Raw genomic sequence first — 20,237 nt, forward strand, 5'->3', positions numbered from 1 at the left:
CATTTTGGTAGAGATACTGCATATGCTGGTTTCTTAAATTGTAAGTTTTTTATTTTGGATTTTTTGTACAATTATGTGAAAGCCCACCCAATCTACAATGTATTTAGTAAGGTGTGGTTCCTCTTGCATACTTTGATACACATCAAATTTAATGGGTTTGAACATAGAAAAAATGACATCATGGGTTAAAAAAAATAATCACAAATTGATTTCTATTGGTGGTATACAATAAATTATAACATAAATTATACATTCACAGTTCACACTGACTGAAGGAGGACACATTGTTACACCAAAAATTTGTGTGACTGTACTAGCCCATACACCAAAAATTAAGGTAAGGAATTTGAAATCATGATAGTATTTCCTCAGAGAGTAGGGTTTCTTTCAACAGGGAAAATATTTATAACTGTAGCGTTTTAATATAGTCTTCTACTTGTTGTAGCCAGTTGAAGTGTTGGTACAAGGAGCCCACGTAAATCATAGCAATGTTGATGTGTTGCTAGAACAATTGCTGACCAAACTACATCATCTAGAAAATGACATAGCAAATGGTAAGTCACACCTGAATTACAAATACATATGTAATTTATAACAATTTGAAAACCTATTAAACAATACTATATCAATTATAAATGAATTATCTCCTAAAAGTGACTGCATACATTTCAGCTGCTTCTATCCATGATCCTTTCAAACTGCTGGTTACACAGTGGACACCACCGTCCTCGTTGTTCTACTTGTCGGGCACACTCTCTACAGCAGATTGCCATCCGATGGGGCATTCCATTGTGGACGAATGTCACTTCTGCTGGTCGATATCTACATTCAATGCACTCCTCTGGTTTCTGTTTACCTGTGAGACCACTACTGCCATTATAAAACGTTGGTACTGCTGATTTACTAATGGGTGGGAAGATGGTAGGATAGCCAGCTGTAGGCATTACTGGGACACTCGTATATGTTGGAGCTAACGTGCTAGAATAACGGTATCCCTCTGGCTGGATAAACAGGGAATTCATCTGTCTGTTATTGTTGCTTTGTTGTTGATAGCCCTCTGGTTGGATAAACAGTGCATTCATGTGTCTGTGGTTGTTACTTTGTCGCTGGTAACAAGAATGGCATAGACTGTACACGCACTGTCTACAATGATGTAGAGTATCTGTCTCCGTCTTTGAGTTAAAGCAATTAGAGCATTTCCATGATCCTCTAGTCTTCGGGAATATGTTCAGAGGGATGTCACATTCTAGAGGGTGTGCAGTGTGCAATGGGTGGAACTGAGGTTTCTGTTGGAAGCAGTTAACGCATAACAAGTAACTACATGACATATCGTAACACCTGTAGACACTACCGATCCCAGATAGCTGGCCTGCACAATTCTGACACTGTTGGTGTTCGTGATTCCAGTTGGCACTAACTTTCACCAAGGGATGTTGATGTAAGTAATGTTTATCACCTCTGAAACAATGCCAACACAAGTCAAAGTCACAGTCTGGATGTGTACAATGAAATAGGTTGAATGTTCCCTTGTCCAAGCAATCCTTCTCTTTTTCACAAATACTACAGCTCCACGATGAATATCCACGATATTGTATATGAGGATCTACCGGCTTGAGATGGTGTCCTCTAGCTGGATGTAAAGGATGAGTCCACTCGCCATTGAAGCAGCGATCGCATAAATCCACTCCACCACAAAGATCACAGTTGTAGCAGCTTGGACCGGACAGCTCGTGGAAGCTTCTCTCGCACGCGTCACAGTACCAGCTACCCCCTGTACTGGGATAAAGGATCTCAGTTTTGGCGGGCTTTAAACGATGTTTGTGGAACGGATGATAATATCCTCGCCAGCACTGGAGGCACAGATCGTAGTAACACAGATTACAATGGTAGGAGAAGCGTTCCGAGTTGCTTCGCGTAGCGTCATAATTTTTCTTACAACAATCGCACTGCCATTTCCCGAGGTACTGCTGATATAGCTCTTGAAGATCTTCTTTGGCTAGCATATGTAAATGGGCCGGGTGGAGCCCTTTCGACCCATCCACCATAGCTGACGAGCACAGCTACCAGTCTATCTCGGTATATCATCTGTAGGTTACTGACCTCGTTACCGACAATGCACGTCTATTATACTGGCGTTTCGTCGAAATTTAATAATAAAACATCCTTATAAGGATATTTTATCAATAATCGCGTGAGGGTGGGGGCTGCGTAGTGCAAACTGTTGACTTTTTTTGGGTATATACAAATTCAAAGACACTCCCTTCAAGGCAACCACAATGCCATGTGATTATACACTACAGCCTAAAGTTGGCTATCAAGCTACTTAGTTTGGTCATGAAGCCTCAATCCATGGCATGTGATCTTACAAATAAGATGTTCTTCTGCACGATTATGCATTCCTGAAAAAGGATTTTGAGATGATGAAGCTAAAAATATGGTTAGTTAGTATGGTGGTGAATTGGCGGTATGAATGGCATGCATATATTCAGCATTGACAGGTCAGTAACTCAGACTCAGGCGGAGTTGCTAGTGAACACGCTTTGCTATGATTTTATATGCATGCACACCGAGGGTAATACATGGTGCTGGATACCATATATGTAAAAATTTTCAGGGGACGTAAATTTCGTGGATTTCACCGTTGCCTGGCTCTCCGTGAAATTTGCATCCTTGAAATTAATGATTATCAGGAGTTGCTCGATGCTATATAATAGCTAGGTAACACAATAAAGGATCTCAATAGCCATAGCAATAAAATAGCAATGATCCTCAGAATAAGGTCTCCCGCAAAAATTATGGTCATGGAGCTCTTATTGCTGTAACACAATGACAGAGCACATTCTCTGTGATGGTGCATTTTTGGTTGATTGAGTAACACAATCTTGTAATGAGACACTTTAGTGATTGAATTCATTTGTTGAGTTAGTCATACATACCTTGTACTCTTGGTAATAAGCATAAGGTAGCTTATTCTCATGATATAGCATAATATCTTAATGTGTTACAACTGTGCATTTAACCATGGATATATGCATGTGGCTAAATGCATGCTCATATGCACTCCTGAATATAGTTTGTTGACTATATTCAGCTGTGTTTAATGTTTGGAATATTTGTGTGTGTAGTGTAGTGTAGTGTAGTATAGTGGATATGCACATGTGTATGCATGCATCCATGTGGTAACAATGCTTGTACGGTAATTGTGATGGTTTATTTATTTGCATCAAAATGATTGTTGCATTCGGTATTGCTCTTGTTATTCACACATACATGTACACACAGGTGTTACAGACACTTCAGCATGGGCAGGAGCTCATTCAGGAGACACCTCATCGGACAAAAAGTTGGGGGATACTTCATTGGAGGGAATGCTGAAGGCAGGAAACCTGGCTGTGCATCTGCTACCGTATAGTTCCATTAAAGGTATCTATAAAATAATCCCGTATGTTATCTTACTACTATCAACAAGAGTTATTAATATTTGTACAGTGTGGCCTGTACAAACACACTGCTACAAGTTCGCTTTTGATCATATGACACCTCTAGCCTGATTATACTGATGGCAAAGAACTGTTGATAGGTGATGATTGGCGTTGATAAGGTCAAGCCTTTCTTCTAAGAGAAGCACTTGCAGCAGTGTGTTTGCTGAATGTACTCCAGTTAAAACACACATTCTCCCCTATACAAATATCTTGCTATCGAGTTCAATCTGATATGTACAAACCACTTGTATGCTGCATGTGCAATTCAGGGATGGTGATGCTGGCCAAAGAGTGGGAGGAGGGGCAGCTTTGGCAATAAAAATTACACGGTTACATGGTGGAAGCAACAGTAATAATGGTAGAGCATTGTTTACTTTTGATGGAACTTAAAGCAATCAACAAACATGGATGCCATTTGGGATGGAGGGGTGGAGCTAACCCCCAGGTTCTTGGTAAGTTAAGGAGCTACTTAAAGACAAACACTCTAATATAGTGGTTGACTACTCTATTAGAGTATCTCGATCTTTTGTTACTATCATTGACCAATAAAAATGGGGGGGGGGCATGGCCACCTACTACCTACTGTTTACACCACCAGTGAAGAGGTTTATTTATTCTTGATATGGATGGTTTTACACTGTTGATTCGCATATAAATGCTAAAGCCTCTTACATACATAGTGTGCTATGCGTTATGTTTTCAAACCCTACAAATCACAACACACTTATATATCATTCTTCCTGTTGTGGGTCTTTCATTATAACGTTTACAATTATGTCACAGTTTTTATATTGTACAGGTGTCATACTGGTAACAGATGGTGTGTGCGGATTTGTTGGTTCCGGTGTAATGAACACACTGGTAGGGCAGATGAGGCGTAGTAACATCTCATGTTGGGCACTGCTAGTCGGAGGAAACCCCACTGCCACATGTTGGTAAGTCTACAATTGCTTATGATGAAACATTATGTGAATTTTATGAATATTTCATCATCTGTACTTTATGTGTTACACTTTGCACTTAATTTGATGAGTTTGCTAGTTGTTTGTCTGGGTATGTGATGAACTCATGATCAAAGGAATGTGTGTGTTTATGTCATCACCCACAAAGCAATTGAAACTGAAAACCACAAATTTAATTTATGTAGTGCTGAAGTAACAATCCTCTCTCCAGGCTCCAGTTTCTTAATAGGTGCATTATTTATCCTGTTTTCTGTCTATAAATTACTTTTGTGTACATATATTTAAGTAACCTGCCTTCAGTGTGACTGCTTCCAATATTAAGTTTCAATGAAATTTTTAAAAAAATGTTTAGTGGAATTTTCTACTGATTGATCTAACTAACTTGATACTTTGACATCTTCAAATAAATTCAACAGCTATGGTTTCTGGGTTGATATATATATATACATATATTTGCAGTTAGACATTGCTTCATCCCAACAAGGACCTGTTGGCTAACCACAGTATGCGCAATACACACATCATGGACTTAACCTTTGTCCTCCTTTGTGTCCTATATCTTTTTGCTGATGTTCCATCACTTACAGAATTACGGTCTGTAATTTTTGTGCCACACTTTTAACAGTTGAAGTAAGCAGATTGGTAGTAGGTGTGAACAGACCATATGACAACGCCATTGGTATTATTAATATAGTGGTATTATTGGTATAGTGGTATGTGTTTTGTTACTCTCATACATAGCTACTTATGCCATGCAGTGTTATTATACGTAGAAGAAGTTCATCAGTACATGTGTTACTAAAGTTAACATTCAAGTGAAAAATTAGGAGTTATATGAATCATGGGAGATAATCATCTTGTATTATAAATTTAATCCCTATTAGGTTCTGATTGAGTATAACAATTTTTGCCTATCCCAGGGACTATATACACTATAGTCCAACAGTTGTATATACAATACATGGCCTGCATGTAATCATGAGATCTGTGGGAATATTTTTGTGTGTACCCAGTGATGCGATGAAGTAACATACTGCAATGTTCATTTGAACAACTGTACTAAATATACTTTAGCTGATATTTCCTGTTACTATGTATGAAGTAGCATTAGGATGAATCAGGGATGCATGTAGTAGGAAAGTTGTCTGGCATTTATTTGATGAAAGATTTTAGTATTAATGTGCAATAGGTAGTGACTCTATTATTGTCATTATTATTGTGCCTTGTACTTGTGTTAATTGATCTATTAAATTAAATTATATATGTGTACATAAGTAATTGTGTTAGCATTTTCACATTATTCATCAACAGTCCTATGAATGCTCAATGTTCTTTATATCCTATTCAGCTATGGACTAGTACCTGATGTTGACACATTATCATTCATCTGTACAGCTTGTAATGGTTGTGTGATGATGTATGGTGTACAGGTAGGTGAAATGAACTACCCTGATTATTATAATGATGTCGTATGACGTAGGATAATGATTTACATGATGATGTCATCCCTGGATCACCAGATACTTCTAATGGTATAATAAAGAGAGAATTATGTTTTATTCATGTAGTGTATAGCTGTGTTACAAATCATTGTTTTTACTGAAAATGGTTATTGTAATCATGCAATATATACCTCATTCAGAATTGTTTTTGTTTCATGTACTTGAATTATGGTCTTTCCTTTATGCACATAAGGAAAAACAAGTAGAAGTAGGGATTATGTTATATGATACTGTACGTATAGTATTTTGACAATTGCTTATGAAAAGTATTTCCCTAGCACTTGTGAGGTTACATTTTCAGCTGTAATAGAACAGGCTGTATCATATTTCAACTGTAATTAAGTATACAGTATGTGGTAGTCAGTAAATTACTGGAATATTCTCCCATGTAAATCATGGGATGCATTACAAGACACTCTGTAACTAAACGCTCAATTTGTTAATTAATTTCTGCAGGAGCTAACCCATACCAACGGTCCATATTGATGTGGTCATTTCAGTTGACAGAGAGACACACCCACCAGGGGGACAAGAAGGTTGACATGTTTCATGCCGTAGCTTGTCCTGAGGGTCGTCAACAACATCATACCACAACTATGGCAGCTCCTTTCTTAAGGTAATATGTGAGTATGTACTGTGATGGGTGACATGTTGTCCATGTTCTATGCATGTGAGATACAGAACATGTGGTAGTGATGGTTGTGTACATGCATGTAAGTTGCATGTAAGTTGCATGTAGTGATCATGTTGTGAAACCCACACATATACCTTACATGGTGATTTTGCATGTATGTGGAATCTGAAATGAAAAGTCACACATGTGGTCACTAGGTTACAATAGGCATTATAGTATATTGAATGGTTTAGTGCATGATTTGTTCTAGATGTTTTAGGTACTCTCAAGTGGTTAGTAGTGATCCAGCACAGCATGCAAATGGTGGGGGGTCAACAAAAGCTCAACAGTGGAATAACAGACATTTCCATTATGCATAATAGTCTGGGGACATTCCCCCTTGAAATTTCAGCTCCGAGATAGTATAATAGGCTGTTGTTACATGTATTAAGGAACTACTTACAGTTGTCCCATTATAATTGTTGACTGTTCTATTAGAGTCTTTTGATCATTTGTTACAATAAGAGAAAGCCATGCCAGCGTCCTGTTTTCACGTATGTGAGATGATATTCTAATGGCTTTGACCATCCAAATCATTAGTCAAGTTCTTTTTAATACTTGGACACATTAAAATAGTTTAGTTTTTTTTTTTTGCAAAGATAGATTCAGCATGTGTATTTCATTTTTAGTGGATACATTATTAGATGGTTTGAGTAACGTGGTATGTCTCACAAACAATGGAATAGCGATTGGTTGGGCACCATCAGTGTTGGGAGTAACGCGTTACATATGTAACGCGTTATGTAATATTATTACTTTTGTGGTGACAAAGTAATATAACGAAATACACTATAAAAACAGGTAATATAGCTCAAGTTATTTTACTTACAAATGTAACGCGTTACCTAAGTAATACAGTTACTGTAACGAATCTAATATTACGTAATATTATTACTACAAGTAACGAAGTTACTAATCTCGTTAGTAATCCACTGAGTAACGCCTAGCCACAACGAAGTAATGAAGCCTACTGAATGAAGCTTATTCACCAGCTTCTTACTTATAACCAAGATTTGCACATTGTCCAACAATGCAAACATGTCACATGATAAGGTGGTGGTTTCACACGTGACAGCTTAAGGCTGTGGACACAAAGTAATATAATATGTAATATTATTATAGTTACTTTATTTTATTGGTAATATGTAACTGTAACTAAATAGTTCTGTTGCAAGTAATATGTAATATGTAACTAGTTACTTTTACAAAGTAACTTGCCCAACACTGGGCACCATTGTTTGCATACAAGCTGCAGCAACCATGATGTGCCAGCATGCAAAACATGCTGCACCAGCATGCAAAACATGCTGCACCTAGGGGGGTCTGGGTGCATGCCCCCCAGGAAATTTTTTGAAAATTACATGCTGAGATTCAATTTGGTGGCATTTTACAGCTAAAATTTGTCATCTCTAGTAGGACACTAGCTGTACATACGTTTTGTTTACAATTATTAGTTACATAGCTGTAGGAGGCTTCATATTGCACCTCGTATCACACAATTTAGCTATAGCTAGCTACATACGGTGAGTACCTGAGTTGGTAGGGCACTGGAACTGATTGGTTGGTACCAGTACTCACCTTAGCTACGCCACTGCTCACAAAATATTTTTGTTTTACGGTACTCCTATAAAGAACACATGTTTATAAGACGATATAAAGTTTCACATGAGATGTTATTACATACTCCCTCACTATGTCATTACAGTGTTGTTGGTATCAGACTAAGGGAAGGATATTATGTTGATACTGTGACCGTCATTGATAAACAAATTACTGTGTTACTTAAACAACCATGGCAGCCAGGTGTAACCATGGAGTACTCTGTGACTACAGTGAGTTAACATTATAAGTCATGTGATCTCATGTGGTCCTCTCATATACTACATTAGACATGGCCATTGGAATACTCACAACACCATGTCACTGTTACGATTGGTTACAAGGGTCCGTTCACATTTCTACATGAAGTAAGACATGAACTAGCTCAGTCAAATTTGCCAGTCTATAGGTACGTAAGGGATGCGTATGATGTAGTGTGTCTACTAACTAGGTGTGTTATTTTCTCTAATGTAGGTCACTAGCAGTGAAGAGATTTAAGCAGTCATTACAAGGGTACGTAAGTCTAGCCTACTGCATTATAACTTCAAGAATTCAGTTGAATTTGTATGCTGTATAATTATGAGGGTATTTGTACAGTGCACGTATGATCTTGTCTCATATCTCCCAGCTTGTTACTGGTTGATCAACAACTGGTTCACTTCTGGATGTTTGCCAGTCATTCTTATTGTACTACCATACCAGACTCTGCTAGGGAAGGGATGCCTCTTTTTTATATCCCTCCAAATGAAAAGATCCCAGTAAGTAGACATGTCTACTTTTATCAGCCAACCAACCACACCCATCTTTTGTCCAGGTACTTTCGGAAGGGATGACAGTGGAGAAAGCAAAGTATGATAAGTTTTGTGTCCTGTACAACTAAATGTAAAGTTGTATTATTTTAGGAAGTCAAAAGAAGCTCACTTTGTCTCATATTGGAGGAAGATTTGCTCTGTTGATGTTAAACACTGGTATGTGTGTAGTCTTCTTACAATGGTGTTTACTGGGGGAAACAAATTCCCAAATGTCCTTGTCTCACTTAGCAGTGTTATAGTCGTTCAGTGTTGGTTTAGTACTGCAAAATCATTTTGGTTTAGTTCTAGTTTTAGTACTCAATTTTAAGAACAGTTTTAGTTCTAGTATCCCCTGTTTGTAAAAGTTTTAGTTAGTTTAGTTCTAGTACCCTCAGTTTACAGCAGTTTTAGTTATTATTAGTTTTAGTACCTCCTGTTTGCAGGAGTTTTAGTTGTTTAGTACTAGTATCCTCAACGTACAAGAGTTTTAGTTAGTATTAGTTTTACTGAGTGTCCAGGAGTTTTGTTTTGTATTGTTGTCAGCTTACAAAGAGTAAATTAGATAAGGATTTTTATGACTTCACTTGCAGACATAAGCAAGTTCAATAAATTGTGATAATTGGGATTGGCCTTTGCCTTTTAGAATGTACTGTCAGGTTTGCTTTTGTCTGAAACCTTTTAATTTAGCACTAGTAATTGACAAAAGTTCAAGAAATTTTCCTTTAGTTTTAGTCTTTGAACCAAAAATTCTCAAGGTTTTGATTTAGTTTTAGTTTTTTAACCAAAAATAAATTATTGTACTAGAAGTACTTTTACCGTAGATTCCCTAAAATTTCAGCATCTCTAAATACTCGGCACTCCCCGTGCTTTGAACGCAATGTGCTCTAAATTTCGGCAAGCGGAAAGAAGGTTTCTATTATAAGCGCGCTAATTTTTCGGAACTTGGAGTACTAGTTGACGAAGGTTTCTTTAGTACTGAGGATTCCCAGTGACCTCACATAATATGCTACCTCGATGCTGGATGAAGCACCAAGTGTGAAATTGTTCACGGAACGAACGTGCCCAACAATATCATCGTGTGACATCACGGCTACCACAAAACGATCTTCGTTTCTGTTCACAGAATAACATCTCTCCTGGAGCCCACAAACATGATACATCCTCAGATATAATGCTCTGTTAAGTCATGGAACACTTCATGCAGCAACTGGGAGCTAGCGAGATTTCATGAGATACGGCTAGTTTAATAGTATTGATTGTGGTTTCTATTATTATTAGTGTCGAGTGACTGTATACAAAAGCGATGTAGTAATGACATTGATCATCTCTCCTGGATAATGTAGGCAATCACGGTATATAAGTTAGTGCTGCAGCGAAGTGAGTGTTGCAGCCAGTATCGTCAGTTCCGCCACCAAGCGTTCCTGTTGGTCCCTGTAGAAAGAAATCCAGAAAGTAACCAGTAAGCAGATCGCAAATAACATAGCCATGAAGCGTGCAGACTGTATTAGGAATAGATCCCTAAAAATTTGACAATAACACCGGGTTGGTACATTTTTTTCCCTAATTGTTTGGCCAGACACGAACGGAATTAATTTATTTCTGCCAAATTTTTAGGGAATCTACGGTAGTTCTAGTACCTTAGAAGTTAGAACCAAAACAATACTGAAGTCATTGTGGATCTTCGGGCTCCACAACTTTTCTCTGTGAGACCTGGACAGTCCTCCTGCGGGTTACTAGCCCTGCCCCAGGAGGATTTGCCTGCACTAGGCTCAAGTACCTGGAGTGCCTTTTATCCAACAAAACTGATTTTTGTTGGAGCCATGTTAAAATTGGTCGGAAATATCAAGTTCCAATTGTTGAACGTTGTGTATTTGTAGTAATACTTCTAAGTTTATTCATTTATGTAGGCAAAAGTGGTTACACTTGGAACGTATTAGCGTGGTGCTACATTCTGATTGGTAAGGTTAATATTTATGTAATTTCTTTGTTACTGTGTATGATCATGTTTTTTAGTCCATTACCCAAGCATCTTCTAGTTCCCAATCCCAGTACTGGTCGTTTTAGTCCATTCCAATGTCGAGTTGCTGCTGCTCAGTTGTTTTCATTCCTCAAGAGGTGGAGCTCAATGGTGTTGCTGGAGAATCAGTGTTATGTGAGGTTCCTCCCACTGTCTGGGGAGCCCCACCCACCTGAAGACAGCAAATTCTGCATTATCAGGGTGGGACCTAAACCACATCGAGTACTATTGAATATTGGCTTCTTGGAGGGGACTTGTAATCAGTGGAGGCAGGAGGTGAGCATATTGCTGAAACAGCACAACAGGATAAATTCCCTTGGATTCCCCTTTTAAGATAATTAAAAGCACAATTAGTAAGTATTACATAGTGGGAAATCCCTGGGAAATCAATACAAAACTGCATTGCCATAAATGACCTGTACATAAAGCAAATATATATGCAGTAACAGATCACATATTTTACAATGCTTAGTCTTTAAGTTCCCTGGACATATCTATAATGTTTTCCCACAAGTGTGTTACTAAGTGACTGGTAGAATGTTGTCATTGTAGCAATAATAAATTGTTGGAATGTCAAAACAATTTGTCACATTAATAGGAACCGCATGACTTCACTCCCATTCTAGCAATTACTCCAATAGACTCTTTGATACTATAAGTATTGAGCTTGTTTGTTGAGAATGACATTGTATTGTCTGTTTGGTTGATGCCAATGGATAGTTGTGTACACACCCTTCAAACCACAAAGGATGTTATGAACCACATAGTATAAGCTGTGGTTAGGGTGACTATGCATGTGTATATATTGCTGTTATGACCAATAGCATTGAGTGCTACACATATAGTTGTTAGTATGTGTACATGTGCTTGTGCTATAATTGGCAGAATAATGAAGTAATTATGTGATTGCATGGTCCCAAGTTCATATACTGTTAAAGCACCACAGTGAGAGCAATATGGAATACAGCACGAGTGTGTGGTTGAGCAAATATGGCACAAGGTGAAAGCAAAGCTGAGTGCTGTATTTGGCTCAACACCATACCCAAGTGATATTTCCATAGTGCACAAGGTTTAACAAATCTGGAGTTGTAACAAAAAGAAAGCAATTACTACTTTTATCATGACCTTGAATGACACGATGACAGTAAGAAAACTAGTATCTATGTATATATATATGATCTACTCGTGATTAGCAGAAGGTTAACTTGTACTGGGTTAAGATTCAGGGACAGGAGGACGAAGAGAATGACTGAGAAGGCTAGCTGTTCAGTCTGCATAGGTATCTGAGCAGTAATCCAATCATTCTTCACAAGTGTGGCCAACAATGCAGTAAAGTTCAAGGTATCAATATCAAGCAGTCACTGAATCTAACCAAGAATTCGCTAGACTTACAATGTTGGACAGTTTAGTGAACAATTTAAGACTGAGTTATATGTTTATTGTACTGGACGGTAATGTTGACAGCTTTGTTAATGGGGGTAATTGTAGTGTCTCCATATTTGTGTTTATGATTGTGTCTTTATTGCCATAATTTTTAGTGGAAAATAAAGCATAGTTTTTCCCTTTGAACTTAGATGGTATCATACGTTAATAAGCTTTAGATTTTCATAATATATGCTTTTCGTTTGGTGTTAGATAACATACATAACTACTACCAGACTATTGAATGAGGATTCAGTGTTTACACATACCGTATTGTGTAATGTTTATTGGCTATGTAGTATAAGACTGAATTGTATATCTTTGTATATCATGTATGTTCGAGTTGTGGTGCATATACTACATGGTGATCCTACATGGCGTCAGAAGTTAGGACTTTTTTAACAATGGCATTGGACAGTGTTCCTTTATTTGCTGTTCATTTTAACCATTCTGATGAGTAGCTAGTCCAAATGGCAACAGTGATTTGAGAAGTCTTGCATATTGGTGTCTGAGTCGTAAGAATAAATTAGTGGTCTTGCTATATACCATTGGTGTGAAGACACCAAAGATGTTCGATCATCTACAATTACATGTGTATCTTAGTGCTGTCAACCTTCAGTTATGAACATGTGATATTAGCAAGAATAATTTATGTTTTACTAGGTGGGTGAGAGAAACTGCTTAATTCTATCCCAGATATCCCCACAGTACTAGAGAATAGAAAGAAATATGATGAGGTGATCAAGAAATTTAACCAAAGAATATTGTTTATGAAAGCGCCTCCTTAGCTGGAGAGTGATGAGACCATGTGGCAAACCTTTATCAGATAGCAAAACATTGGGAGGGTTGGAGGAGGAAATGATTTGCAATCAATTTTCATAAATCCGTTTTCTCAGAAAGACTACAACTGGACCCCCAACCTACCTAAATTAACAAAGCAACTTCTCTGTCAGAGAGAAGTTGTGCATAAACACCAGCAATTCCTGACCAAATTGTTTATAGAAGACACAAATACTCTAGATCTCCATTCACTTACAAGGACTGAGAATCATCACATAAATCACATAATTAGATTACATCCAATCAACTGACATAATTATGGAAAAGACACCTCATTCATGCTCTGCCTACTCTGCAAGGGATGCAATATGCCATAAGTGTAATAGACATGGACTTTTCAATCCAATGTACTTTTCAAAGTCAGTGCAGAACTACTAGATGTAAAGTGCCTATTGTTTAGTCACAAAAAAGTTTGGAAATATGGACCACAGCTTTTTTGGATGCGCTACATACAACTTGATAGTAATCCCACAACCGAAACAGGCACAAGGGAAAAGCTACATTTATATAAAAATTAATAAACAGATTAGGCCACTTATTGTAAATTTTATGTTTCAGATCCCCGCCCGCAATGTTATGTCTCACCACCTAAATTTGGTCATTATTATGAGTTTTCACCATCATTTCATATCTCATATTAATGTTTGTATGGAAGTTATAAACGAACTTGCTTACACAGCTAGGCATAGAGAAAGGAAGGCTAGATGGGCTGAAGACCAACCCCGGTGTCAGGAGAAGAGACTTTAACCCTTTCACTTCTCAATAAGTAAGATAATGATTAATAAAAGATTAAGATTCAGTAATTCTAACTGTACAAGATATTAAATAATCACCATAATGCTGATCTTAAGATTAAGGGTCTTTTTATTTTGAGCACCACCACCAGTAATAGAGTATACCATCTAAAACTTTACAAACAAAGAGCCAGAACTTCAATAAGACAGAACTTTTTCAGCCACCAAATAATTGATCATTGGAATGATTTACCTAGTTTAGTAATCTCAGCACCCACAATTAATTCTCTGAAATCTAGATTAGACAATTATTGGTCTGTAATAGGATATGGATACTGTGAAAGGCCTCAAGCCTAATATGTATATGTTGTTTTATCCATTAATAAATAAATAAATATAAACAAAACAGTCAGATGCATGTAAGATTGTAACAAATAATGAGCTGCTCGCCTGCATTGGATTGGGATAAGTTTCTGATCTGAAAACATGAAATTAACAATAAGTGGCCTGCTTTGTCTTCTACAGCACTGTTTAAATTGTCCCTAGTAGACAAAGCTAACAACCCTAGGAAGCAGAAAACTTTTCCTATTCAGTATAGCAAGACCACTACACAAAATGTGCTTTCTAAAACCTGGAATACTTGACGGTCCTACAGTTGGCTTACGACTGAAGAGTCCACATTATTCAGGCAAAATGCCAGCACTTAGTCTTGCCATCAAATGAATGTGCATTCCCTCATCTCAAGTCAGATGTTATGCTTCTTGCTCTTTCAAGTACTACATATTTATGAGATAGTCGTAAGGAGACAATGCATGCAAACAGAAGAAAGATGAGACAACGAGATATATATACAGGAAAGAGACGAGACAAGCAGAAGAGATTTAGACTCCTACTTCCTAAGGGGACATCAGACTTACTCCTAGTACTATCGTGTCTGGAGCTGAATTCTCAAGATCATATTATTGGATCACTACACATACAAGACAGACTATTACTTGTCCCAGTTCTGAAGACAGTCCAATTCTTCAATCTTCAGATGAATCATCCTGTTTGCCAATCATGACTTGGTCCCACATTGGCTCTGAACTGAGACCTCCTGACAGGCCAAATGGGAGAATGTAGTGTATGATTTAACTGGTCTTGTATAAGAATATTTAACTTGACTTGTGGGTGGTGCACATGTGTGTTGTACTGTATTGTCATGCTGGCAATAGTAGTGAACTTATCCAAGTAACGCTGTAAACTATGAATGCCAATTTTGTCCAGATTTTCATTTGTTAATTGGAGTACTTTAAGTGAAGGCAATTATGTAGTAACCACTCTTAGTTCATTTATTAGCAATATTCAGCCACTGTGTGTGGCAGTACTAGACTTTAGATTGTGAATATTGTTGAATATCTATTTTCAAAGAAACTGCAATAGTTCATGGGACTCTGCTTTTGGTGCATATAATCAATGGTCATTTTATTTACAACTACCATATAACAACAAAACTGTATGTGCAGTAAACTAATTGGCGAATCATCACCAAACAGCCAAATTTAAAATTCGTCAATACTATTTTCATGACTTGTGTCCAAGCTTTTGATAGCAGTTGTTTGACAAGCCAAGTGTGGTTTACAAACTTAAACGCACCTTACTGGTAATTCATGCAAGTGAGTGTGGCTCATGACAGAAACTAACAATAACTTTTACTCGATTACTGGGCATGGCTTCACGTAAGCTGGCAGACAGCAACAGACATGGATTTGTACACATGCATTAAAATGGGTGAGGATGCCTACAGACAGAAAACACATGATCCTAATAAATAGGTGTGGCCTATGAGAGAAAACAGGCTGCAGCAGGACAAGGTTATTACACTTCCACTTGAACTAATCGATCCCTTACACATGTGATCCAATCCTGGTTTCAACTATGGAAGAGACCAGGCTACCGAGTAGCCTTTCTGTTAATGAATACAGTGACTGATCATCACTAAATCCACAAGGCAGAAAATTTAGCATAAGAAGGATTATACAGCACACGTGCAACAGTGCACTTCCAATTTATCAGTAAATGAAACAGTGATACCATTTCTCCAAATTAAAATCTTGCTAACTGCAATTTTTTTTAGAAAATTGCTAAATATTAGTTTCACCAATATTTGTTGTTATGCAGTAGTATTCTTTTGCTGTGCTAGTTTGTTAGGTATGGTATTGTGGTAATTAATAAAGTAAATGCGTAGCAGTTTACATCCCTTAAATTAATGTGGTAGCTCAGAGATTAGGATTTTCAGTGGACTATAATGTGTAGTTACTACATCATAGTTGTACTATCAAATTTGTAAACTTCTGTATTGCTGCTATGTAGGTGATCATATCACTAAAGGATGGGTTAGCATCCTTGCTCCTATCTGGTGGTACAATGGACAATGTTGGAGGTGGTAAGCGGAAGAAGATACAGGCATTTATTTCCTCCAAAGCTCAAACATCAGTCTCCATGACAGTATTCAAGAAACCCCTCCAGAGACTATTGATAAGGTAAAGACTATGCAGGGTCTGCTCATACTTATCTTCGTTATCTACATACATTGACAGTTACGAGACTCCTGGACCAGTTGATGGTGATAAGTCATCCTCTTCATCACACAACACTACTCCTATTCACAATTATCTTATTGACTACAAGTGGACATGGCACTTCCCTATAGCACTGTCATTTTCAAAGGTGTCACTAGCGTTACTGAGGTAGGTATGATGTGATAGTTAATATTGTGTAACGATGGTTGTGATGTAGGCAGAGACTTAGTGAAGGATTTCATATCACATCAACTCATAATGGCTATGTGTCTCTCTGTGTGGAACTGACTATGAAGGTTAATGTGGGTTTGTGTGTTTGTGTGTGTGTGTGTGTGTGTGTGTGTGTGTGTGTGTGTGTGTGTGTGTGTGTGTGTGTGTGTGTGTGTGTGTGTGTGTGTGTGTGTGTGTGTGTGTGTGTGTGTGTGTTTCATTTGGGGGGAGGGGGTGCCCCCTCCCTCAAATTTTAAGCAATATAGTTTAAATGAAAGTGCCTCAGAAGCAATCTATGATAGTCTAAAATAAAAGGAGTGGTATGTTATTCTCAGGTGCCTGAAAGTACACCACTAATAGAGTCTAAAATCCAAAAAATTTTGGAGTGGCATGTCGTATTCTCAGGTACCTGAGAAGGCACCAGAAGCAATCTACACGAGTCTAAAATGCATAATTTTCCTGGAGCGGCATGTTATTTTCAAGTACCTGAGAATGCACCAGAAGTAATCTACGAGAGTCTTAAATACAAAAAAATTCTGGAGTGGCTTGTTATTCTCAGATACTGTACCTGAGGATGCACCAGTTAAGTAATCTGAGAGTTTAGTGGGCATGGCCCCTAGATGTCGTGCACATAAAATTAAGCACAGATATGCTTACACTATTGTCCCCCCCCCCCCCCCCCCCCAACCCTTGAGCCATTTCTTAGATGAAGGTCTATGTGTGTGTGTAATGTGAGTGTATGTGTGTGTGATATGTGTGCGCACAGAAGGCAGAAGTGGGGTTACTCCAGCACTACAGATGTTTTGTGCAATAGTAATCACATAAACAGCTAAAAGGTGTGATCCAGAGGCAATGAACAAGATCGTCTATTAGAGCAGTCACCCTAATAGCATATATTTCTATATACCAGTTAAATCCCTTTGTATGATTAGTACCTGGCGCACAAAAATTGAAATACATTAAAAGTGCATGTGTACAACTATCATACACAATATTAATAATAAAAGGCCTAGTGTATGCATAATCAGTACTTAGTCCAGTCATACCTTGTGCATTATGGTCTCAGCCTATCTGGAGGTCTCAATGTCACTATAGAACAACAGTGAGGCCTTATTGGGGATTGTTCTGGAGATGATAGCGAGTTCCTTAGTTCACTATTAGGTGTTGCCACAATGTATGACCTTGGGGTTTCTGCTGGTGGAAGCCTGGAGTTGGGTGATCATCCCCTGTTCAAATCCACACAAGTGCATCTAAAAGTAATTGGTCTAGAGGTATTGCTTATGTCATTTATTATATATCTGTTTTAAAGCCTTCTTGTACCCTTTGTCTCTCTTCCTGAATGATTCCATGAATGGCCACTGAGGGTTAAGTAATCAAACTCTTTGGGCCTGGAACTTCGGTTTTCAGCTGGTTTTCCCATCAGCAATTCTACCAGGCACTAGGGAAGAGATGTTGCACAGAAGCTTAGAAGGGCCATGTAGTCATCAGGACTATCTTTCAACAACATCTTCACTGTTTTTGTCCTTCTGCTAGTAAGACCGTTACTTTGAGGATAATGAGCACTGCTGGTTAGTAATTCAAATCGATAGGAGTTAACAAACATCTTCATGTCATTGGATATGAATTGTGGGCCATTATCATTCAAAGACTGCTGATACCCCATGTTGACGAAAAATAGACTTTAAAGCCTTGATGACTGTTGTGGATGTGGAAGAGGTGATGTGGATGGCTTTGGGAGAAATACTCCGCCACAATGAAGTATGTATGGCTTTTGAGGTGGAAAAAGTCTTAAGCAACTTTTTCCCAAATGTGTCGTGGCAGTGGTGATGTGATTAGTGGTTCTCTTGGAGGTACAAGGGTGTGCTAAAATTCTGAACATTGCCTGACAAAGTTGTTAATTAGAGATGTTCAACCATCAAACTGAAGATCTTGCATTTAGTTTGGATTCTTTGGTGGCCACAGTGCAAATCCTTAAGAGTTTCCGTTTGAAGCTTCTCCGGAATGACAATATGGTCTCAGTACAGCAAGCTAATGACAGGCCTCCTTAGAACTTCCAGTATGGTTGAATGTAAATTGGGAGAGAATGTTTGTCTGGCCAGCCATTTTTGCAGTAAGATATAAAGATACTGCATCCTCCTCTTGAGCTAGATGATAGGAATCTACACATGCACTGCTTGCAGGTATACTGCTCTGACATGAAACTCAATATCCTCCACTTCTACTTGACTAGCGTGGTCCACAGTACTCTTCAGAGGTGCTCTTGAGAGGGCATCAGCAGTATGTAGATACTTCCTGGAGCATGTAATATCACGTAGTCAAATCTTATTAGCCTTAGGTGGGATCGCGCTACTTGTGGAGGCTAGCTATCTGAATGCTTGTGACTCAGGAGTGAGACTAATGGTTTATGATCTGTTTCTAGGGTGATGGTCATGCCTTGGATATAGGAAGCAAATTTCTCACAAGCCCAGGTTGCAGTTAGCACTTCCTTCTCAATTTGTGCATAGTGGATTTCCGTATGTCATAGAGCGAGATGCGTAAGCAACAGGATGCCACTGGCCATCAGCGTGCTGTAAAAGGACTGCTCCCAGTCCATGAGAGGAGGCATCAGCTGAGATCTTGGTTGCTGTTGGTGTCAGAACACCTGGGGTAGTTACATAGTTCATGCTTCAGCTTAGAGATGGCATCAGTCTGGGTAGACCCCCAAGCCCAAAGTTGCTTGGCACTTATCAGCTTTCGTAAAGGGTGCAGAGTTCAGCAATGTTTGGGAAAAAAATTCCCAGTTGGTTTATCATTCCCAGGAATCTTCGCAGATCAGAAACTGATTTGGGGTTTTCCATCTGACTAATGGCATTGGTTTTACTGGGATCAAGAGACACCCCATTCTGGGTGAGAACATAACCAAGGAAAATCAGCTGGTTCTCACATTTCCTACTGTTAAGTGTGATACCTGCTGTGGAGAGACACTCTAGTACTGCACAAAGTCTGATGTCATGTTGTGATTGGCTCTGACTAAAACTAAGAATGTCATCCATGACACAAAGCACTCTCTGCAAGCCTTCTAAAAGTGAACTTATTCATTGCTGGAAATGCTCTGGGGTGCTTGAGATGCCAAGTCGAAGAGATTTATGAATGTAATGAAATTTTTTGAGCTTTCCAACAGGGGAATCTGCCAGAAACCACTATTTGCATCTAGTTTGCTAAATGTAGTTGCTGAGCTAAAGTATCATCAATCTTTGGCAAGGGATGATATTCCTGCAATGCACAACAATTCAGTCGTTTGGGATCTACGCAAACCCATACTCCTGTATTCTTCTTTACCACTACCATCCCTGCGTACTGCGAAGTAGGCCTTAGAGATGACCCCCTGAACTTCCATTTGAGCCAGTGTTTCTTTCACTTCTTTGCGGAATGTTCCTGCTGTTCTAAACAGTATGGTAAAATATT

General features: G+C 38.4%; 2 protein-coding genes across 4 annotated transcripts in view; one reads left to right on the forward strand and one right to left on the reverse strand.

The window, feature by feature from the left end:
• Positions 1–128: 128 nt before the first annotated feature.
• LOC136256955 (uncharacterized) lies at positions 129–2,106 on the reverse strand. The gene is made up of 2 exons (XM_066050031.1): positions 666–2,106; positions 129–532 (listed from the first exon to the last, which is right to left on the reverse strand). Exon 1 carries the CDS (start codon positions 2,043–2,045, stop codon positions 669–671), a length of 1,377 nt encoding a protein of 458 aa, XP_065906103.1. The 5' UTR covers positions 2,046–2,106; the 3' UTR covers positions 129–532; positions 666–668.
• The window catches only part of LOC136256953 (KICSTOR complex protein SZT2-like), a 45,033-nt gene continuing 25,224 nt past the window's right edge, over positions 429–20,237 (forward strand). The window contains exons 1-17 of one of the 3 annotated variants that reach the window (XM_066050028.1): positions 429–554; positions 3,283–3,423; positions 4,282–4,417; positions 5,793–5,874; positions 5,925–5,976; positions 6,403–6,562; positions 8,325–8,451; positions 8,509–8,627; positions 8,693–8,731; positions 8,847–8,976; positions 9,033–9,067; positions 9,121–9,186; positions 10,917–10,967; positions 11,023–11,302; positions 16,375–16,544; positions 16,602–16,751; positions 16,801–16,885. In XM_066050028.1, coding sequence (XP_065906100.1) covers positions 3,369–3,423; positions 4,282–4,417; positions 5,793–5,874; positions 5,925–5,976; positions 6,403–6,562; positions 8,325–8,451; positions 8,509–8,627; positions 8,693–8,731; positions 8,847–8,976; positions 9,033–9,067; positions 9,121–9,186; positions 10,917–10,967; positions 11,023–11,302; positions 16,375–16,544; positions 16,602–16,751; positions 16,801–16,885 — 1,737 coding nt within the window. In that variant the 5' untranslated portion in view covers positions 429–554; positions 3,283–3,368. Of the gene's footprint in view, positions 555–3,282; positions 3,424–4,281; positions 4,418–5,792; positions 5,875–5,924; positions 5,977–6,402; positions 6,563–8,324; positions 8,452–8,508; positions 8,628–8,692; positions 8,732–8,846; positions 8,977–9,032; positions 9,068–9,120; positions 9,187–9,919; positions 10,469–10,916; positions 10,968–11,022; positions 11,303–16,374; positions 16,545–16,601; positions 16,752–16,800; positions 16,886–20,237 lie in introns of those variants that run through there. The other 2 variants (XM_066050029.1, XM_066050030.1) reach the window with 2 other exon arrangements.

This window comes from Dysidea avara, chromosome 5 (genome assembly GCF_963678975.1).
Source record: "Dysidea avara chromosome 5, odDysAvar1.4, whole genome shotgun sequence".
Lineage (NCBI taxonomy): Eukaryota > Metazoa > Porifera > Demospongiae > Dictyoceratida > Dysideidae > Dysidea > Dysidea avara.

Coding starts and splice junctions, on each gene's coding strand:
- LOC136256955 (XM_066050031.1), bottom strand. CDS start 2,045: ATGGTGGATGGGTCGAAAGGGCTCCACCCGGCCCATTTACATATGCTA.